Raw genomic sequence first — 22244 nt, forward strand, 5'->3', positions numbered from 1 at the left:
AGATAGAGTATTCTTGGCTGCAGGGTTTTTTTTCTTTTACCACTTTGAATATATTATGGAAATCCCTTCTGGTCTGCAAAGTTTCTGCTGAAAATCAACTGATAGACTTACGGACTTTTTTCTTGTATGTAACTGTTTTCTCTTGCTGTTTTTAAAATTCTCTTTATCACTACTTCTTGCCATTTTAATTATTATGTGTCTTGGTGTGAACCTCCTTGGGCTAATTTTGTTGGGGGCTCTCTGTGTCTACTGGATCTGGATTTTTGTTTCTTTCTCCATATTAAAGAATATTTTCAGCTATTATTTCTTTAAATAAATTTTTTACCCTCTCTTCTGTCTCTTCTCCTTCTGGGATCCACATAATGTGAATAGTGTTATGCTTGATGGTGTCACTGCATTCCCTTAATCTATTCTCATTCTTTATTACTCTTTTTTCTTCCCCCTGTTCAGCTTGACTGTTTTCTATTACTCTATTCTCCAGGTCGCTGATCTGTTCTGCTTCCTCTAGTCTACTATTTATTCCCTCTAATGTATTTTTAATTTCAGTTATTCAGTTTTTCATCTTCAATTGGTTCTTTTTTATGTTTTCTATCTCTTTGTTGAGGATCTCACTGAGGTCCTCCACTCTTTTCTCAAGTCAAGTGACTATCTTTATGACCATCACTTTAAATTTTCTATCAGGTATATTGTTATCTCTGTTTTGTTTAGCTCTCTTGCTGTGATTTTGACCTGTTCTTTCATTTGTGACATATTCCTCTGTCTCACCATTTTTTCTAAATCTCTGTATCTGTTTCAATGTGCTAGGAAAGTCAGCTATGCTGCCTGCTCTTGAAAGCAGTGGCGTTATGAAAAAGAGTTCCCATAGTGCCCTGTAGTGCAATGTCCCCTGTTCCTCAGAATGTGGTACTTCAAGGGTCTCTCCTATATGTGTTGCATGTGCCCTGCTATTGTGGCTGAGCTGCATTTGCCTTCAGTCCACTCATCTGCAATGGCTCTCTTTGCCTAGTGTGGGCAGTGTTTCATCCCTGTTTTGTTAATGGGCAAGTTTGGGGCCACACTGGGCTTGAGCTGGGTCAGACCAAGCACTTGTCAAAGCTGCAGACACCAAACTGCAGGATGCTTTCCCCGTGTTGCCCCCTGAAAGGCTTTTGTTAGTAGGCAGGATATTCTCCCTGTGTTGCCCCCCGAGCTTTCATTGGTGGTTGGGCCCTGCTATCAAACCAGATGTCTCCCCCCAGCCCATTGCTGCATTTGTAGTTGAAATGCGTATGTGGTTTTCTTCCCCTCTCTCCAGGGCAGGAGTCACTCTGGATTGACATGTTGGATGGGGTGGGTCTTCTGCTAGGGGTGTGTTGAATGGAGTGGGTCTTCAGGAATATGCAGGGAGCAGGGTGCCTGGTGTTAGCAAGGTGTGTGCTAATCTCTGGGGGAGGAGACCTGTAGCTGCTTTGGAGAATTATTGAGAATGGGTTGAAGGGGGCAGGTCCACAGAAGTGCATGGGGGTGAGGTGTGCTGTTAGCAAGCTAGGTGGAAAGTATTCCTATTTGTTCCCAAAGGTGTCTGTGTATCTAGGCTGGGAGCAGAGGGTAGGAAATAGAACCTTCCAGCTCTTTTGTTCTTGGAGAAGTCTCCTAAGGATCCCTGCCCTCCCAGCCCACATTCTGAGAGTGGTAAATTAATCTCCTTCCTGTATGTACCAATTGTTTTTCAAATTGCTACTTCGATGCTGTATTTCAGTGGAGTTGTTTGTTTTGTTGTGTCTTTAAGGGCAGAAACTCAGTTTTCTACTGCCTTCTAGCTCTTCCAGGGCTGAGCCCACTGACTTTTAAAGTTCTTGGTGTTGAGACTCACTGATTGTAGGAACTTGCAAAGTTAAATCCTCCTGTTTTTCAAAGCCATGTTTTTCATGGGGATTTGTCTTCCCAGTGTGGGTCCCCCATGCCTGAGGTGACTGGTGTGGTGTCTTCTCCTCTCCCTTCTCTGTGCCTGTGGTGTTCCTCCCTCCTGCACAGAGTCTTGTAGGTCAGTTTGGTTCCCAATCACGTCCCTGCCCTTCCTACCACTGTCAGTATGGCCTCTTTTCTATGATTAGCTGTGAATAGTATGTTTTGCCAGTCTTTGGGTCATCTCCAGTGTTATTTACACCAGTGTGGCTTTTATCTAGGTATGTCCATGAGATGAGGTAAGCTTAGGATCCTTCTGTTCTGCCATCTTCCTGGAAGTCCCAGAACCGTCTTTTTAATGAAAGCAAGTGTACCTTTCACTGGAAATCTTTTTCACTGGGAATTGTAAAAGAAAGGGAAGGCTGATAAACCTCTATTATGGGAAAAGTCCAGTTTCATCACATTTCCATCTTTCACCAAATGAAGAGTAACATTATGCATCCTAATACATGTACCATGTAGCTCAGCATGTACCAAGCATCTGCCCACACCTAGACACAAGTGTACACCAAGCATGTATGCACATGGTTGTATAGCAGAACATGTACAAATACATGCTAGAAATATACCCACATTAATTTCTAAAACAAAAATAACAACAACAATAACTAACACTTGTATAGCACCCTGTGCTAGGAAACGTTTAAGGATTTTTAATGCATTAATTTATTTAACCTCCACAATTGCCCTAGAATATAAAAGCACATAGAGGTAAAGTAAATTGTCTCAGGTCACAAACTATTCAGTAATAGAGCAGGAAATCAAGCCATAATCACTCAGTGCATTCCCCAAATACACACATATACAAAAGCAGACACTAGGCACCCATGCAGAAGCACATCCACATCTGTAGGAGCATGCCCATGAAAACACCAATCCAGAAATGTTTAACTTTCCTCAAGTTTGCCAAGTTTGCTCATTTTACAATCAGTCTGACACAAGAAAAATTTGGCAACATACATTGATGCCTGCAGCTGCTCAGAAACAAATGATATCTGTTTGATGCCCTAACACCCTTTGGTCATCTCATCATATCTACCAAGTACTTCTTTCCCCAAACTTTTATTTCATCAACTTTTTTTGCTCAGAGTTCCCAGCCAACAACCACCCCTCCTTACCTCTCACATACCTCCCAGCTCCTCATTCTGTCCTTTCAAGTACTTGTCCCTCATAACAATGCCCTGTCCCCTTCATCCTTATACAGAGTGACATAATGTATGACAAGCTCAGTGTCCTGATTGATATCCTGGCTGAGGAGGCAGCAGTTGAGAAAAGTACTACAGTATATGCAGATGATGCCAAGGCAGATGGAAAACCCTTCATCCCTCAAATAGACCACATAGCCAAGTGCAAGTTGGAGCTGGCCACAAAGGCCCAGAATCTCCAGAAATCCTTGAAGCTCATCATATTTCAAGTTGAACAAGGTAAGGTCCCAGAGTTGTGGTGATTGAAGTAAGGTAAGTGAAGTTTCCGGTGAATGAATTTCTATATAGCAAGGAAGTCCCTTGGGCTGGCCTCTGACTTTTAGCCATGGTACCTTCTCCTGCCTTGGTACCTTTAATATAACCTCAGCCAAGTTTCCCAGAAAGAAGGTAAATCTCCATTCTGCACTGTGAATGTAGTAAACAACCCATTTGCTTCTATTTCTGTAGTTTCCAAGTAGTGGAGATGTAGCCATAATCTTATCACAACTAACCCTCAGCCTGCTCCAACAACACATAAGTCAGATCTATATGTGCAGCTTGTGCCCATGGGACAGAAAAAGGCACCCCTAGTAGGATAGGGATTGAACCTATGAGCTTTGGCACAAGTTGAGCACCTGAGCTATACAAAATATAGGCTGGTAAAAGGAAGGAGACTTCTCAAATATTCTTGGAATAGATGAAACATTTGAATAAAAGGATGGCATGGTCCTAGAGGCTCAAGTCTGAAAAAAAAAAGCCATGTGAGTAAATGAATTAACGAAGAGGTGATCATTGAGACAGAAGAAGAGGGTTTCCCACCTTTTTCCCCTGCACCAGGTCCTGGGCTTCTACTCACATTTACTGGGTGACAGAAAAAGAGTAACCAGTAAAATGGAAAGCTCAGGCATGGTTTTGAAGAGACATGGGGGCAATACTGTAGGAAAACGAAGACTACAAACAGCATTGTCGGGGAGAGGAGATAGTCAACCGGATGTCTCTACTGTTTACCCACACACTGAGTGGCATTAACTATAAAAAAGAGATGCCTAAGAAATGCTCAACATATATAACCAATATTCCTTCCTTTCTTCCTTACTTCCTGCCTCCCTCACCCCTCCCTTCCTTTCTCCCTCTCTCCTCTCCTCCCTCTCTCCCTCCTTTCCTACTTTCCTTTCTCCCTCCCTCCCACCCTTCCTTCCTTCCTACCTTCCCTTTTCCCTTCTTCTCTCCCTCCCTTATTTCCCTCCTACCTTGCTTTCTTTCCCTCCTTCCTTCCTTTTTTCCTTCCACTTTTACTCCATAGTTCTGGATGAGCAAAGCCGACAGACAATATCGGTTAAGAACTTCACTTCAACGTTCTCCCTGGAAGATGACTCAGAAGATATTCGCCAGATGAGCCCAAGACACCGTAAGGATCTTTCTTTCCCTTTCTTATTCTAGTCTTCATCACTGTCTTCGAGTTCCCAGAGAATAAGGATGTGTTCTCATGCATCTTTCTTTAGCCATAATCCTACTCTGCAGTAGATATCCCTCCCTCTTTCCCAGAAACCTCACAGTATATGATCCCCTGTCAACATCCAGAAGTAATGACCTCATTAGGTACTTTGAAAGGACAGCCTGATGACACCCAAGATTTGAACCTGTTTTCACTGCCAGCAAGCAAGCAGCTTAGTTTTAATATTCTCTCAGAGAAAGTCCCTGTCCATCTAAGATGATCCCTCTTTGGATTGAAAACCTTGATTATAATCTAAGAAAAAGTCACTGAGTTTGACCCTGGTCCCACATAGAAAATAGGGTGAAATGCAAGTGAGGGGAAGGGCTTTCTTGTTTGTATCTAACAGCAAGGTGATGTCTTTTGTGTCTAGGTTCTCGTCTTGGCACTTTGTCTTCTATATCTTCTCTCAAAAGTGAAGACCTAGATAACCTCAATTTAGAGCACTTACATTTTACACCAGAAACTATGTAAGTATTTGGCCCTACCACCGTTTTATAACTTCCTTCTTTCTCTGGTTAAAACAATAGTCTAAAGATATCTAGAGTCAAATCTGGACTCCACTTCCTAGTTGTGTGAGCTTACAAAAGTAATTCAACCTTAGTCTCTCTTTATAAATTGAAGATAATTGTAGAATTAGCCACATATGTTCCTTGTGTTTTACTTGCATTGAACAGTGCTCAGCACCCATAGTTAAGTGCTATATGTGTTAACAGTAATTACTGTTATTCTTATTATAAATACTTAATAAATTTTAGCTATTGTTATTTCAAAGGATCTGTTTTTCCACTGTTGCTTTGAACAGTAAATACTTGGAGGCGCTAAAAAATAAATGAGCACTAATGGGACTAGTTACAAAATTTAAGGGCATCTTTTTCATTAGCCCTACCTGTTTAAAATATTCCCAGCAGCCAGGTTCCACCACATTCTCCTTTTGAGTTCCATTAAGAAGATAAGTTTGGACATCAGCTAGAGAAACTCCAATCTCCAGACTGCAGTTGAGGGAGGCAAATCTCATGTGTGAAAGATGTGGGGTCAGTTTTGTAATGAATAAAAAAATTATCTATGATTGAGTAACTGAACTGTACTCATTTTCAGTTTCTTAAAAGAAGGACACAGCTGGCAATTATTTCAGTTAACTGCAGCTTCTCATTTATTTCTATCTCCAACCCTACACCCCTCTACTTCAACACTGGCTTCATGTCTGAAGTCTCATGGACCTACCTTATGAGTTTTAATCAGTGGTATACTGCCAAATGTTTTTGGTTTTGGGGTTTTGGGTTTGTTGTTGTTGTTTTGGTTTGTGGTTTTTGTTTTGTTTTGTTTGTTTGTTTGTTGCCAAGTGTTTAACAACCAGCTCTCCAGGGGAAAAAAGTCCTGAATTATTCCTGGTACAAACCCTCCCACCATGACCTATTTCGAGCTACTGATATAATTCCATTGAAGGCAGAACTGGGATAATAGGCATAATCAGCTTATATGAGCTGGTCCTAACTGGCTCCAACATACTACCGGTTTTGATGCTGACACTCAAGATGGATGCAGAAGAATAAAAAAAAAAACTGCCTGGCTTTTTTGGCTGTGTGTATTTCTACCCTCTTTTATCAGTCTTCTCCCTCAAATGTGTAGTCACTTTGCCCTTTGATGTGAAAGTGCTACAAAGGAGTTCAGACATCTCTGAAAACAGTAGTGTAGACTTCACTTTCATCATATATTTTTATCTGAGATACTTAAAAGTTCTTTATTCAAATAAGTCAATTACTATTGCCCTCTATTATATGTGAAGAACATATTGACCATTCATATCTAGTGGCCTCCAAAGATGATTTCTTTATTATGAATTCTAATCCCACTGAATCCTCCCACCTGGTTGGGTGCACTTTCTTAAAGCAAACAAGCTAGTTGTTAACACAATGATCTATATGTGCCTGTCGCAAATATAAGTCTCGTGCCCAATGTAGGGGAGGCCCTCCCTTAGTGGTTTTCAATCATGCAGGTAAAGCCTCCAGCTTAATGATAATGGCACTTCTTTCTTGCACCAATGTCTGTCCTCTTCTTTCCTTTGGCTAATTTCAGACGTTTCAAAGAAAGATGTGTCATGAACAACTATTTTGGAATTGGACTGGATGCTAAAATTTCTCTCGAATTCAACACCAGAAGAGATGAACACCCAGGGCAATACAAGTAAGGAAAAGAAACTTCCCTCCCTACATGCAAACACACAATTACAATATGCACATATATTCCTACATCCCCTACCTTTCAGATAACCAAGAGAAAGAAAGAGGTTCTTTAGAAGTAAAACTCGCTGGTCCCAACATTAGCCTAGTGGGGGGGCTTGCTCTAAATGTTGACCTGATTTGTGATGACTCTGCACTGGCATCCTGAACTCAGGGCTACCTACATCGTTTAGACCAATAGACTGCTGTGTAACACAGCTCCTGGTGTTACTGCTATTGAAAACGGATTACACTGACACGATTCAGCAAATTTTCTACTTTGTTCTGTCTGTGAGAGCTTGACCAGGTCCTAGTAGGGGCTTAAGTCTGTTTTTGCTTGGCAGGGCTACAAATTATCAAAGCTTGCCCTGCTGTGTCTTGGTGTTCCTAACCTGGTTCCCCTGGATCCATTGATTTTACCCAATCTGGTGTTATGTTACTTGGCACCCTTTAGTAATTTTTACTAAGGTGGCCTCAGAGTCCTTGTAAATTGAAACTACAAGAAAAAAAGCATGCACCCCACCACCACCCCTGCCACCTGCCACCAGAACCTCTTTCTCAGAGCATACCTAGGCTGAGAATCAAGTACATTATCAGATATGTGCTTTGCAAATATTATTTTCTGGTTGCTTGTCTTTTTTATGACTCATTTTATAGTAAACATTTTTAAATAGGTATGTGTAGATGTACACAGAAGAAGGTTTATAATTATAAAACAATGTTACCAGTAATTTTTTCATAGGGATTCAACTGCAGGGTGATTTTCCTTTCTACTTTATATATTTATTTTTTTAATTATTGTAGTATAATTTATATATAATCTTATATTAGTTTCAAGTGTACAACGTATTGATTCAGCAATTCTATACATTGCTCAATGCTCACCAGGATAAGTGTAGTTACCATCTGTCACCATACAATACTATTAAGATATTATTGACTCCATTCCCTATGCTGCATATATCATCTCTGTGACTTATTTGTATTATAACTGGACGTTTGTACCTGTTAATCCTCTTTATCTATCTTGCTCATCTCCCCACCCATGTCCCCTCTAGCAACCACCAGTTTGTGCTCTGTATTTATGAATCTTTTTCTGTTTTGTTTTGTTTTTAGTTTCCACATTTAAGTGAAATTATACAGTATTTGTCTTTCTCTGTCTGACTTATTTCACTTAGCATAATACTCTCTGGGTCACAAATGACAAGATTTCATTCAGTTGCTTGTCTTTTTTTGTTGTCATCTGTCTTAATTTTCTTAAAATAAAAAAAAGTTTTTAATTTTGATGAGTTCCAAATGATCAATTGTTTTCTTTCATGGACCATGCTTTTGATGGCATATCTAAACAGTTTCACCTAATCTAAGGTCTCAAAAATTTGCTCCTAAGTTTTCTTCTAAAATTTGTGTTGTTTTGCTCTTATAGTTAAGTCTATGATCTGCTTTGAGTTAGTTTTATGAACAGTGTGATGCAAGGTTCTAAGTTCATCTTTTTGCATGTGAAGATCCACTTAGCACAGCACCATTTTTGAAGCTATCCTTTTCCCCAAGGAATTGTGTTGGCACCTTTGTCAAAAATCAATTGATGAGAAATGTAAGATTTTTTTTCTAGACTCTCACTTCTGTTTCATTTTTCTATATGTCTATCTTTACACTGTCTTAATAACTGTAGGTTTATAGTAAGTTTTGAAATTGGAAGATGAAAGTCCTTCAACTTAGTTCTTTTTCAGAATTGTTTTGGTTGCTCTAGGTATTTTGAATTTCCATTCAACTAAACTCCTATTTTTATAGATGAGGAAACTAAAGTGACCAGAGAACTTATGGTTTAAAACAAGAGTCCAAATAATTTTTTAAGATTTTATTTATTTATTTGACACAGAGAGAGTGAACAAGAAAGGCAGAGACAGAGAGCAAGCACAAGCAGGGGGAAAGGCAGGCAGGGGAGAAGCAGGCTCCCAGCTGAGCAAGGAGCCCAATATAGGGCTTGATCCCAGGATCCTGGCATCATGACCTGAGCTAAAGGCAGCTGTTTAACCAACTGAGCCACCCTGGCACCCCAAGAGTCCAAATAATTTTGTGCTAGCCTTCTTACATTTCAAAACTCATGCCTTGTAGTAACTCATTGTGACTCTACTTTAAAAGCTCATAGTATTCACCTTATTTTATTTTTCATTCCCTTCCCCTGTGTTCATCTCTATTGTTTCGTAAATTCCATATATGAGTGAAATTATATTGTATTTATCTTTCGCTGACTGACTTATTTTGCTTAGCATAATACCCTCTAGTTCCATCCATGTCATTGCAAATGGCAAGATTTCATTTTTTTTGATAGCTGAATAATATTCCATTATATAAATATATACACCCCACATCTTCTTTATCCATTCTTCTGTTGATAGACATCTGAGATCTTTCCATATTTTGGCTATTGTAGACGTTGCTGCTATAAACATTGGTGTGCATGTGCCCCTTCATATCACTATGTTTGTATCCTTTGGATAAATACCAAATACATATAGAAAAATGAAACAGAAGTGAGAGTCTAGAAAAAAATCTTATATTTCTCATCAATTGATTTTTGACAAAGGTGCCAACACAATTCCTTGGGGAAAAGGATAGCTTCAAAAATGGTGCTGTGCTAAGTGGATCTTCACATGCAAAAAGACGAACTTAGAACCTTGCATCACACTGTTCATAAAACTAGCAATACTAATTGCTAGGTCATAGGGTAGCTCTATTTTTAAACAGAGAGGGAGACAAATCATAAGGGAGTCTTAACTATAGGGAACAAACTGAAGGTTGCTGGAGGGGAGGCAGGTAGAAGGATAGGGTAACTTGATGGGCATTAAGGAAGGCATTTGAAGTAATAAGCACTGAGTATTGTATGCAACTGATGAACCACTGAATACTACCCCTGAAACTAATAATAATAATATAATAATAATATAATAAACACAATATAAATTGTGTTTAAATTTTAAAAATTAAAGAAATAAAGAGAGTGAGTGAGTGAAGAATTTGGGAAGTAAACTGAGTTCAAGGGTCATACTTCTAAATTGCCTTGATGACTACCAAGAGGAAGCTTGTGCAATGGAAGAATATATCTCATTATACAGTACATGGAATAATAGTAACTATAAAATACAACACTTCTATTACTTTTTTTAGGCATCCACATCATAATCAGGCATAAAAGCTTAAGGTCTGGAATACTATACAAGAATAACAAAGAATGATTATGTACTGTATTTATTAAAATATACATACATCTGATTTAATATCAGTAAAAGAATTAAAATAGTAAAAAAAAAAAACTCATAGTAAACCCTATCCAAACTCTATAGTGATTGTAAGCCCCTGCCTGTTTTTATCAGAGATCTTAAGTCAGTAGAACCCTGACCTTCCCACCTCCACCCTAAGTCTCCTGACATCCTTTGCCTGTCCCATATTCCCTCTACTGGCTCCTCTACGATCTGCCTTGTATACTTAGCTCTATTCTATGGCACTGGTTTAATATACAGGTTTTGAAAAATCCTTTCACTTTGCCAGAAATTTTACATTTCAAATATATTGCAGTATAAGAGTCATATGCTTCAAATGAAATTGATCTCAAGCTGCTGAAATTTTATGCTCCTGGAATAGCACTTGCCAGACTAGCTGGTGTGTATAAACCAGTTATGCTCATAGTTTAAGAATTTGCTTTCTGAATATAGCCTGTGTCTTCCAAGTCTGGGCTGATATCAGAATCAAGGAAAAGTAACAAACTGAGGTGATTCTGAGGCTTCCAGAGGGTCAGGAACCCATTTCAATAGGTATTTGCATAAGGATTCAAGTTACGTTACACTAGCATCCCCTCTTGTGTCCAGTTACCATTCGACATGACTCCTCTCTATAAGAAGACACTTGAAGATGGTACTGGCACAAATATAGACACATAGATCAATGGAACATAATAGAGAGTCCAGAAATAAACCTATGATTATATAGTCAAATAATCTACAACAAAGGAGGCATAAATATGCAATAGGAAATGTCTCTTCAACAAATGATGTTGGGAAAACTGGACAGCTACATGCAAAAGAATGAAACTGGACCACTTTCTTACACCATACATAAAAATAAACTCAAAATGGATTAAGGACCTAAGTATGAGACCTGAAACCATAAATATCCTAGAAGAGAGCTCAAGCAGTAATTTCTCTGACATAGGCTGTAACAACATTTTTTTAGGTATGTCTCCTCTGGCAAGGAAAAAAAAAAGGAAAAATAAACCTTTGGGACTACATCTAAATAAAAAGCTTTTGCACAACAAAGGAAACAATTAGCAAAACAAAAAGATAATCTACTCAATGGAAGAAGATATTTGCAAATGATATATCCAATAAGGGTTGGTATCCAAAATATAAAGAATTTATGCAGTTCATCACCAGAAAAACAAATAATCCAGTTAAAATGGGCAGAAGATGTGAACAGACATTTCTCCAAAGAACACATACAGATGGCCAACAGATACATGAAAAGATGCTCGGTATCACTAATCATCAGGGAAATGCAAATCAAAACATCAATGAGATAATGTCTCACACTTATCTGAATGGCTACAGTCAAAAACACAAGAAACAAGTGTTGAGGAGGATGTGGAGAAAGGAGCCCTCTTTCACTGTTGGGAAGGCAAGCTGGTGCAACCACTCTGGAAAACAATATGGAGTTTCCTCAAAAAATTAAACATAGAATTATCATATAATCTAGTAATTCCACTCTGGCTATTTACCCAAAGAAAATGAAAACACTAAATCAAAAAGATATATGTATCCTTCTGTTTATTGCAACATTATTTACAATAGCCAAGATATGGAAACAACCCAAGTGTCCATCCTTAGATGAATGGATAAAGATACCCATTCCATAGATATACAATGAAATATTACTCAGCCATAAAAAATAATGAAATCTCACCATTTGCAACAACATGGTTGAATCTAAAGTGTATAATACTAAATGAAATAACTGAAAGACAAATAACATATGATTTCATTTATATGTGGAATTTAAGAAACAAAACAAATGAACAAAGAGAAAATAGACAAACCAAAAAATAAACTCTTAAGTATAGAGAATAAATTGATGGTTACCAGAGGGGATGAGTATAATAGGTGATGGGGTTAAAGAGTGCACTTGTCATGAGCACTGAGTAATGTGTAGAATTGTTAAATCACTATATTGTACACCTGAAACTAATAAAACACTTTACGTTAATTATACTGAAATTAAAAAATTTTTTTTTTAAAAAAAGGAAGGCACTTGAGGAAAAAGTTGGTGTTTCCTCTTGCTTTTCTTCATTTATATTATTCACCTTCTGACTACCTTTCTCTACCCTTTCCTCCCTATAGTAGCCGCTTTAAGAACAAGATGTGGTATGGCCTTCTGGGGAGCAAGGAACTTTTCCATCGCTCTTACAGGAAACTAGAAGAACGCGTACACCTGGAGGTGAGTGGAAAAAGGGGCAGTACTTCCTAGACATGTAGAAAGGAAATCTCATTACTTTGGGAATAAGCTTTCCCCTTTATCTTTGGCTCTCCCCAAGCTTTAACTCTGATCTTCCCTCACAGCTTATGGGAGGAAGGCATAAAGACAGATTTCCATTTTATGGATAAGAAAAATGATAACATGAAGATAAAACAGAGCTCTTCCCCCATCTCTGTAAATGTCCCTCTGCACTGGTATCTGAACGGCTAACCAATGAGAACTACACTTTTCTTTCAGTGTGATGGAGAAGCTATCTCCTTGCCAAACCTGCAGGGCATTGTAGTGCTCAACATTACCAGCTATGCTGGAGGTGTCAACTTTTGGGGAAGCAGCACAGCAACTGCAGTGAGTATGGAACAAGGAACAGGGAAGGAAAAAGGCTTGACCCCCTATAAGGTCTCTCAGAAAGGGTTGCTGGAATGACTGGTATAGAAAGTAGACAGTGGGGGAATGGGAGATAGACTGGGGACGTTTATTAGCTCAGTTATGTGATCAGGGTTTTTTTTTTTTTAATTTTTTATTTTTGATAAACATATATTTTTATCCCCAGGGTTTTTTTTTTTTTAAAGGCAATTACAATCCCAGAACACAAGAATCAACAACCAAAGACCTCAGGATCAGATCAATTCTTAGGTGTTGCCTAGACTTTGAATTTTCTATTCCTCAAGACTGAAAGATCCTTAAAAGTTTTCTCTTCTCCAAGGAGTTCTGTCAATAAAACCACCTGGGAAATTGGCCATGAGTCCTTTCTTCTGAGCTCACCCAAGAAGATCATGAGGACAGTGGGACTGACCTTGGGGATTTATGATGCTAGATTGGACAGGGAGGAACAAGCTAAGAGTTGTAATCTCAAAACGGGTTAAAAACTGTGATCTTGGTGCCCTTTTCCCAGATTGGTTTCCTGACCTCATCTTTCCCCTTTTAATATGTAGTTTTTCCATTCTTCATGAGCTAGAAAAATTCTAACCAGGAGCCTTCACAGCATATGTGCTTGTGATAGGGTATGGTTTCTCGAAGGTGGGATATGTGACCCAGTTTTTCCTCCTCAGGAATATGAGCCTCCTGCAATAGATGATGGGAAGCTGGAGGTAGTGGCTATCTTTGGTTCTGTACAAATGGCAATGTCCCGTATCATTAACCTGCATCATCATCGCATCGCCCAGGTAGGCAAGGGTTGGGTGGGCACCAGAAAAGTTTGGGCTTTGAGCTACAACTTAAAATGTGGAGTAGTCCCACAAAATAACTGGGTCTAAGAGTGCCAGGGTGGAGAGAGGTTATCTGGTGGGTGGTAAGCATGCTGGCTAAGGTTGGAGACAGAAGTCATAGGGTCCAAAAGGAGCAAAAAGCCCATAGGAAACAGGTGTTTTTCCCTGAGATAATCTGATTCACATCCATGCCAGTCCTGCTTCAGATACACATTAAGGCCATTACTGTGAGATTATCATATTGATCTGTAGTAGTGGCCTCATTTTTCTCCTCCATGCTCCCTCTTCTCTGGCAGTGCCATGAGGTGATGATAACCATTGATGGTGAAGAAGGTATCCCAGTGCAGGTGGATGGAGAGGCCTGGATTCAGAGGCCAGGCCTTATCAAGATTAGATACAAGAATGCTGCCCAAATGTTGACAAGAGATCGGGTAAGAAAGTCTCACCTTTCTCTTTTATTGTCTCCTCTATAGCTGTCACCTTTTACACCAGACACTTTGAATCAGAATGCAGATGGGTAGTACTTGGGAATTACATTTGTCAATAAGCTCTCTGAGACATTCTATTATATACAGACATTTGCAAACCACTCTCCAAGACAGTGAGACAGGAAGTTCTCTCCTTTGGTTTTGGACAAAGTTGTTCCTCTCCCACCACTGCACAGAGAACTAAATGCCTCAAATAGCTATGGAGATATCTCCTTCAACAAGAGATTCTTCATTGAATATGGTCTTTAAGTTCCTCTAAGATTGAAAATGTTGCATTTGCAAATGCCACCTACTGCAGTCAAACCATCTAAAGCTAGAAAGAAGCCATTATTGATCAGATGTTCAGCACCTGGAACTTTTCTTCCACTCTGACCCATGAACTATCCATAGAAATAACAATAGAGAAGGGAGGGGAAGTCTGGTTTACAAACAGCCTACTTTGTGCCGGGCACATGTATTCTCTCAAGTAGGTCCTCCCACCAATCCTGTGAGGTAGATACTCTTGTGCCTATTTTACAGGTGAGGAAAATGAAAACCAGACAGGTTAAATAATGTGTGCTAAAAATCACACAACCAGTGAGTGACAGAAGCACAATTCAAAATTAAACTATGTATGTCTGGCTCTAGAGTCCATCACAACAGGAGCACCTGGGTGGCTCAGTTTGTTGAGCAGCTGCCTTTTGACTTAAGTTGTGATCCTGGGGTCCTGGGATCAAGCCCCATATCAGGCTTCACACTCAGCAGGACATCTGCTTCTACCTTTCCTATCTCTCCTTCTGCCCCCACTTTTCCTGCTCACTTCTCTCTCAAATAAATAAATAAATAAATAAATAAAATCTTTTTAAAAAATGCATCATAACATATGGCCTAGATTTGGGAAAGAAAGGAACATGAAAGATGCACCATTGTTGTATGATTATGATACTCTCATATAGGAGCATCTAGAAGGTTAACATCTATCTGACTGAAGCATGTGATCCCAAGACACATCACAGTAACAATAAAAATTAACAGTGCCTAGTAAGAAAGGGACAGTGAATAAAATGAAGGATAGATGTGGAGGTTTGTAGATGAGTGTATAGAAGAATGAGTGGGGTCACTTTCTCCTTTACCCATTATCCCTACAAATATCAGACTCACAAACAGATTTGTCAAGTACCCTCTAAGCTATAGTGATCATCAGGATCTGCCACTATCTTTATTTTCAGGACTTTGAGAACTCAATGAAAATGTGGGAGTGCAAGCATGGTGAAATTCAAGCTGCCTCTCAACCTCATCTGGATTCCCAGGAATCTCAGGATAGCCTCTCTGATGAGGAATATGCCCAAATGCAGCACTTAGCTCGACTTGCAGAAAACCTCATCAGCAGGTAAGCAGACTGGTCCAGATACAGGGTGGGATTCCCAAGAACAGTTAGGGAGAAGTTAACCTGTGTCTGTTGGCTCCTAGGGAGCCTGGCCTCAGAAAGGAGTCTTTCCCAGAGCTCTGAAGATTGGCAGGGACGCTGACGATCCAGGGAGGATCTTTGTGCTCAGCAATAAGCCAGTTTGGACCTCTTCCTTTAGCCCCAGAGGTTCATTTTCTCCTGATGCCCCAAACCCAGAGGACTAAGAATATTTATACTTGCCCTTAAATATCAAGAGGGCCTCAGAGTTCTTGGAGTCAGCTTCCCTTCTCTAGCCTGGCCTCCCACTCTCCCAAAGTACCCGGTATCTAATTCAGGTGACATAAGGATGGACAAAGACAAATACCTAGAAAAGATCAGAAACATTTTCTGGCCTAGTTAGCTACCCAACCCAGGTACCCAGGATCTTATTTCTACCTTTGTCTCAACCATCTCCAGCACCCCAAGCCAGAAGATTTTTTAAAATTTCCAGACCCATTTATTTGTTCTTGCTTTATTACAGACTTACTGACCTGAGTAAGGTCCACCAGCATGTGTCTGTTCTCATGGACTCTGTGAATGCCAGTGCTAACATCCTGAATGATATATTTTACAGCCAAGATAGTGGCAATGAGGCAGGTGCAGCTTCCTGCATTCCCAATGAGGTAAGAAAGGAAGGGGCAGATGAAGAAAAAGAGTCAAACCAAGTAGGAAAGGGGATGAAAGTGAAGAAAAGTGAGCCAGAGGCTGGGTGGAGAAACTGGGCAAATGATATGGCAGGAAACTGATCGATAGAATAGACAGGGAATAGAGGTATTCCTTAACTCGTTAAAAATGAAAGTGGCTACTGGGGAAATTCCATAGCAGATTTCATCAGCCTGAGAGCTAGCCCTTTTCCTGAGAGCTATCAACAATACTGGCCTCGTGGGAGAAATAGCCAATGGATAGAGAGAAACTTGGCATTGGAACTTCCTCATCCCAAGTGGATGCCTGTATAAACTCTTATAGTGATGCCTGCCATGGAAACCTGAGCACCAGGCTGCCTTGGTTTCCCTCTTGAGGGAAATTTCCAGATTGGGATATTTGATGTTAAATGTGCTGACCCATGACTTTACCCACTGCCAGAAAATTTAAGTGATTCTTTTAAAAAAGTAACTTTAGTGGTAGACAAACAATACAAAAGAGCCACATATAGGATCAAGGCTGCCTAAAATTTGGATTGCCTATTTATTTTCAACCAGACTTAGTTGGTGGAGGCCTGGAGCTCAAAGCCCAGAGTTCTGAAAAGGGTGGTTGGGCCTAATCTCACCTCCCATGGGAAAGGAGGTTTTAGTGTAGCAGCAACAAGTAGCCTCAGATTTACTCTCTGGTTTACATATTTCCTATTTTACTATATCCACCGCAGTCAATCAATGGTGCCAAATGCCAAGGTGTGCTACACCACTTTGTAGAACACACAAATACAGCTGTACCAGTAGTTCACAGCTCTGGTTATGTCAGTTCTGATTGGCTGATGTCCATGCTGTACTAGTTGTGCTATATTTTGAATATTACTTTTTCACCTATGGCAACATCCTACTAGCCTGCTCCTACCTTCCTACAGAAAAGCCAGCTGCATGCCTACTAACCAACAACTCCTCCGTCTTTGTCCTTTCCCTTCCTTTCTTTTCCTTTCTTCTCTCAGACTCTAAGCAGAAATGATGCAGTAGATGTTACATTTAGTCTTAAAGGGCTCTACGATGACACCAAAGCTTTCCTGGATGAAAACTTGGTGAGTGGAGGGGGTTGGAATGAGGGAGGGCAAAGTGTTCCATCTGAACATGGTTATGGTCTATGCTTGGTTCTAGGGTGTTGGAAGACATGTAGAACATTTTGGCCAGGTGCTTACCTGGTAGTCCCTGTTTGTCATCCTCACCCAGGATTATTGATTGTTATTGATTGTGTCAACTCACCATTATGCTAATCCATAGTGACTACCATATCCTTGAAGAAAAGTCTCTCCCTCTCCTTTGGTAAATGTCTCCTAGGTCCAGACCAGGCCAATCAAAAGTAGGGTGTTCTCATTATACTTCACACAGGTTCAGTAGAAGGGGGTGAACTCTTTTGGGCTGCTCTATATCTCCCAAGTTTCCATATACCTTTGTCACCATATGGGAAGACAATACAGACTAGTGGGAAGCACTAGGTTCAAATCTCTGATCTGCCACTCATTAATTCCATTCATTTCATAAGGTTGCTCTAAGAAAGTGCTGATACCTTGGTAACTTAAAACAACAGAAATTTCTTGTCTCACAGTTTTGGAGGCTAGAAGCTGAAATCAACATGTCATCAGGGCCATATTCCCTCTGAAACCTGTAGGCAAATCCTTCCTTGCCTTTTCTAGCTTCTGGTGACTTGCCAGCCATCTTTGGTGCTCCTTGGCTTGTAGATGCATTACTCCAATCCTCCATCTTTACATGGTATTCTCCATGTGTCTCTGTCTTCACATGACCATCTTCTTATAAGGAAACCAGTCATATTGGATCAGGTACCTACCCTACACCAGTATGGAGTATGGCATCCGCAAGGATGGCATTTCCAAATAAGATCATTTTCTTAGGTTCTGGGGGCTAGAATTTCAACATATCTTTCTTGTGGTGGGGACACAATTGAATCCTTAACACTAGCTGTGTGAAGCAACCTCACATCTCTGGGTCTTGGTTTCTTTATCTATGAAATAGTAATTGTAATCTCTACATCTCCAGGTTGTTGTGAGAATTAAATTAACTATTGTATATTAAGTGCATAGCTGGCCTGGCACTAGTAGCAGCCTGATACATGGTAGATTTTATTCATGTTAGGGAAAATGGACTGAAGCTCAGTTTTTGAGCTACAAGAATAGTTGAATGGTTCTCATAATGCAAACCCTATAGGCACACTTGACGAGTGTGCTCTGATGAGTCAACTGATCATGACCACCCCACTTTTGGGTTGGCTGCTAAAGCCCTGAGGCAGGTGCTATTCTTGCCTCTCATCTAATTAAGGTTTATTTGAAGAGGGGTGTCTGAGTTGATATTGCAAGAAGTGCATCCATTTCCCCTTTTCCATTTGCACATCTAATTGGCACACTGCACAGGCGGCAAAGTGGCTAAAGCAATCAGGCCAGGCCTTCCCAGCATCTGAGCCCCAAGCTAGAATCTTTCAGCCTTAAACAACAACAACACAAGTACCTTCTATATATAGGCAGAGCTCAGTCGCCTTGCAATCCGAACAGCAGGAAATATGAGATCTTGGCCTCTCATTGCCATTCAGGCTTTCTTGAAGCTCATGGCATGAAAGTTGGTTTGTGCCAGCCAACAACCCAAATTGAGCATATACCACACTTAATACAGGTTGAGGATATGATAAGGACCCCCACACCCATACACACATCCAAATGAGACCAGGGGCAGGCAGCAGCTAAGAATGACCATGTATCTCCAAAAAGGCTACGTCAGAGGTGTCATGGAAATAAAGCTTATTTCATTTTGGTGTTATTATTCTTTCCCTTGAAGAAGGAGGGCAGTAAGCAGCTCAGTGTCAGAGGGATGTAGATTTTTGATGAAGTAAATCCTACCCAGTAACCGCCACTTTCTTTATTTGGAAACCTCACTTATACTATGGCCAGTGATGTGTTAGAACAGAAACCAAGAAATAAGCAATGAAGTCTTCTGAGTCAGTTCACACACACAATTACCTCAGAGAGTCCTGAACAAGGTCTCCTATAGAGCCAGAAGGATACGAGAATAGAGCATGAGACTCAAACCCACGACCTAGAATTTTTCAAAGCCTGAGTCCCTGTATGCTAAACAGGAAGTCATTAAGAAGCCATTTTTTTCTCCTATTATGATTAGAAATGATTTTCCAGGGCTCTAAATCCTTCTTTCTCCTATGTGGCTTTGGGTTTGACTACAAAACCCCTTTTGAGCATTGCTGGTAAGTATGCCCTTTCTCCCTTACCTTGAAGTGATAGCCATTTCTACCTGACATGTGCTATCCTCCATCTTACCCCCATGTGCACACACATGTTCTGTGCATCTGAGATACTCTGTGCTGTCTTAAATCATTAGTTGTAAAGCAAAAGATTATTTGTCAGCACTGACTTGTTTTTCTCTCATATCCTATTCTGATTGACCATAATCTCCAATCCCATCCCCCACCTATTTACCTGCCATCCATTTTGTGATAGTTGGCAACACTCCATTTATGGCTGGAGCATCAAGTGGCCCATGCACAGCTAGAAGCCACATGAGTGCCAGATTGAAAGAGTATATGACAGGGAGGAGAGGTGAGGCCAAGTTAGGTGGGCTGGAAAGTATGTCAGGGCTGATGATAGCAACATGCATCTGTTCTCGCAAATCACCATTTAATGGAACACAACTATCTCAGCTATGTTGCGGGTCCAGGACTTGGTTCTTCTGAGTTGGAAGATGGTCCCAGAAGAATTCATTTTAACTCTCACATGGACTGTACAGAGTTCATCCTGTGGGTTATGGGGATTATTAGGGAATGCTTAAGCTTTGTTTCCTGAACCTGTAAGACAAGCCATCTGGATCATATTTCTAAATTACAAAGAGAGACTAGCTAGGGGCTAAAGCACAGCTTGGGGGGCACCTGGGTGGCTCAGTTGGTTAAGTATCTGCCTTTGGCTCAGGTCATGATTCCAGGGTCCTGGGATCAAGTCCCACATTGGGCTCCTTGCTTGGCAGAAAGCTTGCTTCTCCTTCTGCCTGCCACTCCCCCCGCTTTCCCTGCTTGTGCGCTCTCACTCTCTCTCTCTCTCTCTCTCTCTCTCTCTATATATATATATATATATATATATATATCTTTTTGACAAATAAATAAAATCTTTTAAAATTAATAGATAGATAAATAGATGATAGATAGATAGATGATAAAGAGATAAGTAAAGAGAGAAACACAGCATGGGGAGGCAGACCCTCTTTGACAGAAAGGGAAAATTTAAGCCAGTCTCTATCTAGCCTTCTCCTTACTTCACAAAGGAGCCTTTAAATTATGGTAACTGTATAATAAAGATTTCCTCCAGCATCTAACCACCTCACATATCTTTCCTGGGCACTGTGGTATATAGGATGGGCTATAGAGTTAAACAGATCTGAGGTTCTATCTAGCCACATGATCTTGAGCACCAAACTTCTTTGAGTCTGTTTTCTTGTCTATAGAGAATAGTATTATAAAGTTGTTGGGAAGATAGAATGATATCATGTATGCAAAATTCCTGGTATGCAGCATGTACTAGAAATTGGTAGCTGTTATTTAGGGGGACAATTAGATGTCTCTGGTGACTTGAGGGTCAGGGGTAAGACCCTTCTTCTGGACCCTGAGCTGTAGGGGTATAACTCAAGTGATCATTGATACTGGTCAAAGGCCTCTCTGCTTGCCAGACTGTTAGCATGCCCAGCCCCAAGGAAATTACCACAATATGGTTGTTTCCTAGATCTCCCTATTTAGAAAGAGCTAGCTATACCTTTCACTAATCCCATGACCAAAGGAGATACAAGTTGGCCCCCTGTGGTCTCGTGGACACTAGCATGGTGGCCTGGGAGTGTAGGAGAGAGCCAGACCTTATGAGGGCAAGGTGTTGGGCATTGGATACTCACTCTTTTTCTTGTCTTTACCAGCTGAGAAATGCTGAGGATGAGGCCACACTTCAAACTGCCCTGGAAACCATGAATAAGGAGCTTGAAAAGCTATCCGAGATTGACTGGATGAATTCAATCCTTGTTCCAGAGGTGTGTTAACTGGGGATTAGGAAATAAAGAGGAAGAGGTCTTCTTCCTTGGTTCCTTCCAGTGTGGGCCAGTACACAGTGACTGATGTAGCAGAAGGTGTCCAGTAGTGTCTTTCAGCTTGAGCTTGAAGGAATGCCCTCCTCCCATCTCCTCATCATAAGCAGAGAGGACATGGTAGAAAGCACATTGAAAAATTAGATGACCATGGGAAAAAAAACAAAAACAAAAACAAAAGAAGAGCTACTCTGTGGCAGGAGATGATCGGCAAAGAACAAACAAGATTGGTTTTTTCATACTGTCCTCTGGTCACAATTCCCCCTCCCTGCCCAATACCTGCTACTAGGAACTGGATTTCATCTGCCACATACCATTATGGCCAATACCAGTTGTTTGCAGCCATGTGAGTGGTTAAAACACCTCTCTCTGCTGATTCCTGTCCCTCCCACTCTGGGAGGATAGCAGGCTCAGTGCCTTCCCTTAGCAGGTGTGTGGTTTAAAAGAAAATCAAGCATGGCAAGAGTGGCTGCAGTATAACTGTGAGGATACTGTCATTTTTGGAGAGTCCGATCAGGAAGAGGAGGAGGACAGGTTTATACTCTCTCTAATGGAGAGGATTGGAGGTATAAATATCTTGAAAAGATAAAAGTCCCAATGTTTCTTGGAAAGTGTTTGGCTGGATTTTCTGGCAACAAAGTTAACCTGGGAATTATGCTTTACCAAGATCAGTGGTGAAATAAGCACACGTTAGCAGGAATGAGAGGGCTGGGAGGCTAAGCGGGAATTAAAGAGCCTGCATGATCTGTAGATCAGAGAACCCACATTCATAATTAAGAGCTATGTAGGGAGAACCCTCTTTGCATTCCAGACAGGGAAGAAGGTGGCCTGTGAGGCAGGTTCTTCTCTTTGTGAAGGTACTTGACCAAGGAAGTTTGCTTTAGCTCATCAAACCAATTGCTTTTTTTATTTCTAATTCGTGCAGAGGTGCCATTCAAGCTAGCAGTGGTCCTAGCAATCTCACCCTTCCAATCCCTAGC

At 40.5% G+C, this 22244-nt stretch overlaps 1 protein-coding gene across 1 annotated transcript in view; it reads left to right on the forward strand.

Annotated features, from left to right (window-relative positions):
* The window catches only part of DGKK (diacylglycerol kinase kappa), a 163658-nt gene that overhangs the window by 139285 nt on the left and 2129 nt on the right, over positions 1-22244 (forward strand). The window contains exons 15-26 of the mRNA XM_004755125.3: positions 3149-3368; positions 4432-4536; positions 4994-5090; positions 6697-6804; positions 12227-12323; positions 12600-12707; positions 13412-13525; positions 13864-13998; positions 15264-15424; positions 15963-16104; positions 17124-17210; positions 21100-21210. Of these exons, the coding sequence (XP_004755182.1) occupies positions 3149-3368; positions 4432-4536; positions 4994-5090; positions 6697-6804; positions 12227-12323; positions 12600-12707; positions 13412-13525; positions 13864-13998; positions 15264-15424; positions 15963-16104; positions 17124-17210; positions 21100-21210 (1485 nt within the window). The remainder of the gene's footprint in view (positions 1-3148; positions 3369-4431; positions 4537-4993; positions 5091-6696; positions 6805-12226; positions 12324-12599; positions 12708-13411; positions 13526-13863; positions 13999-15263; positions 15425-15962; positions 16105-17123; positions 17211-21099; positions 21211-22244) is intronic.

The sequence above is a fragment of the Mustela putorius genome, unplaced genomic scaffold, assembly GCF_011764305.1.
Source record: "Mustela putorius furo isolate JIRA1106 unplaced genomic scaffold, ASM1176430v1.1 tig00003903_pilon_pilon_pilon, whole genome shotgun sequence".
In the NCBI taxonomy this organism is placed as follows: Eukaryota; Metazoa; Chordata; class Mammalia; order Carnivora; family Mustelidae; genus Mustela; species Mustela putorius.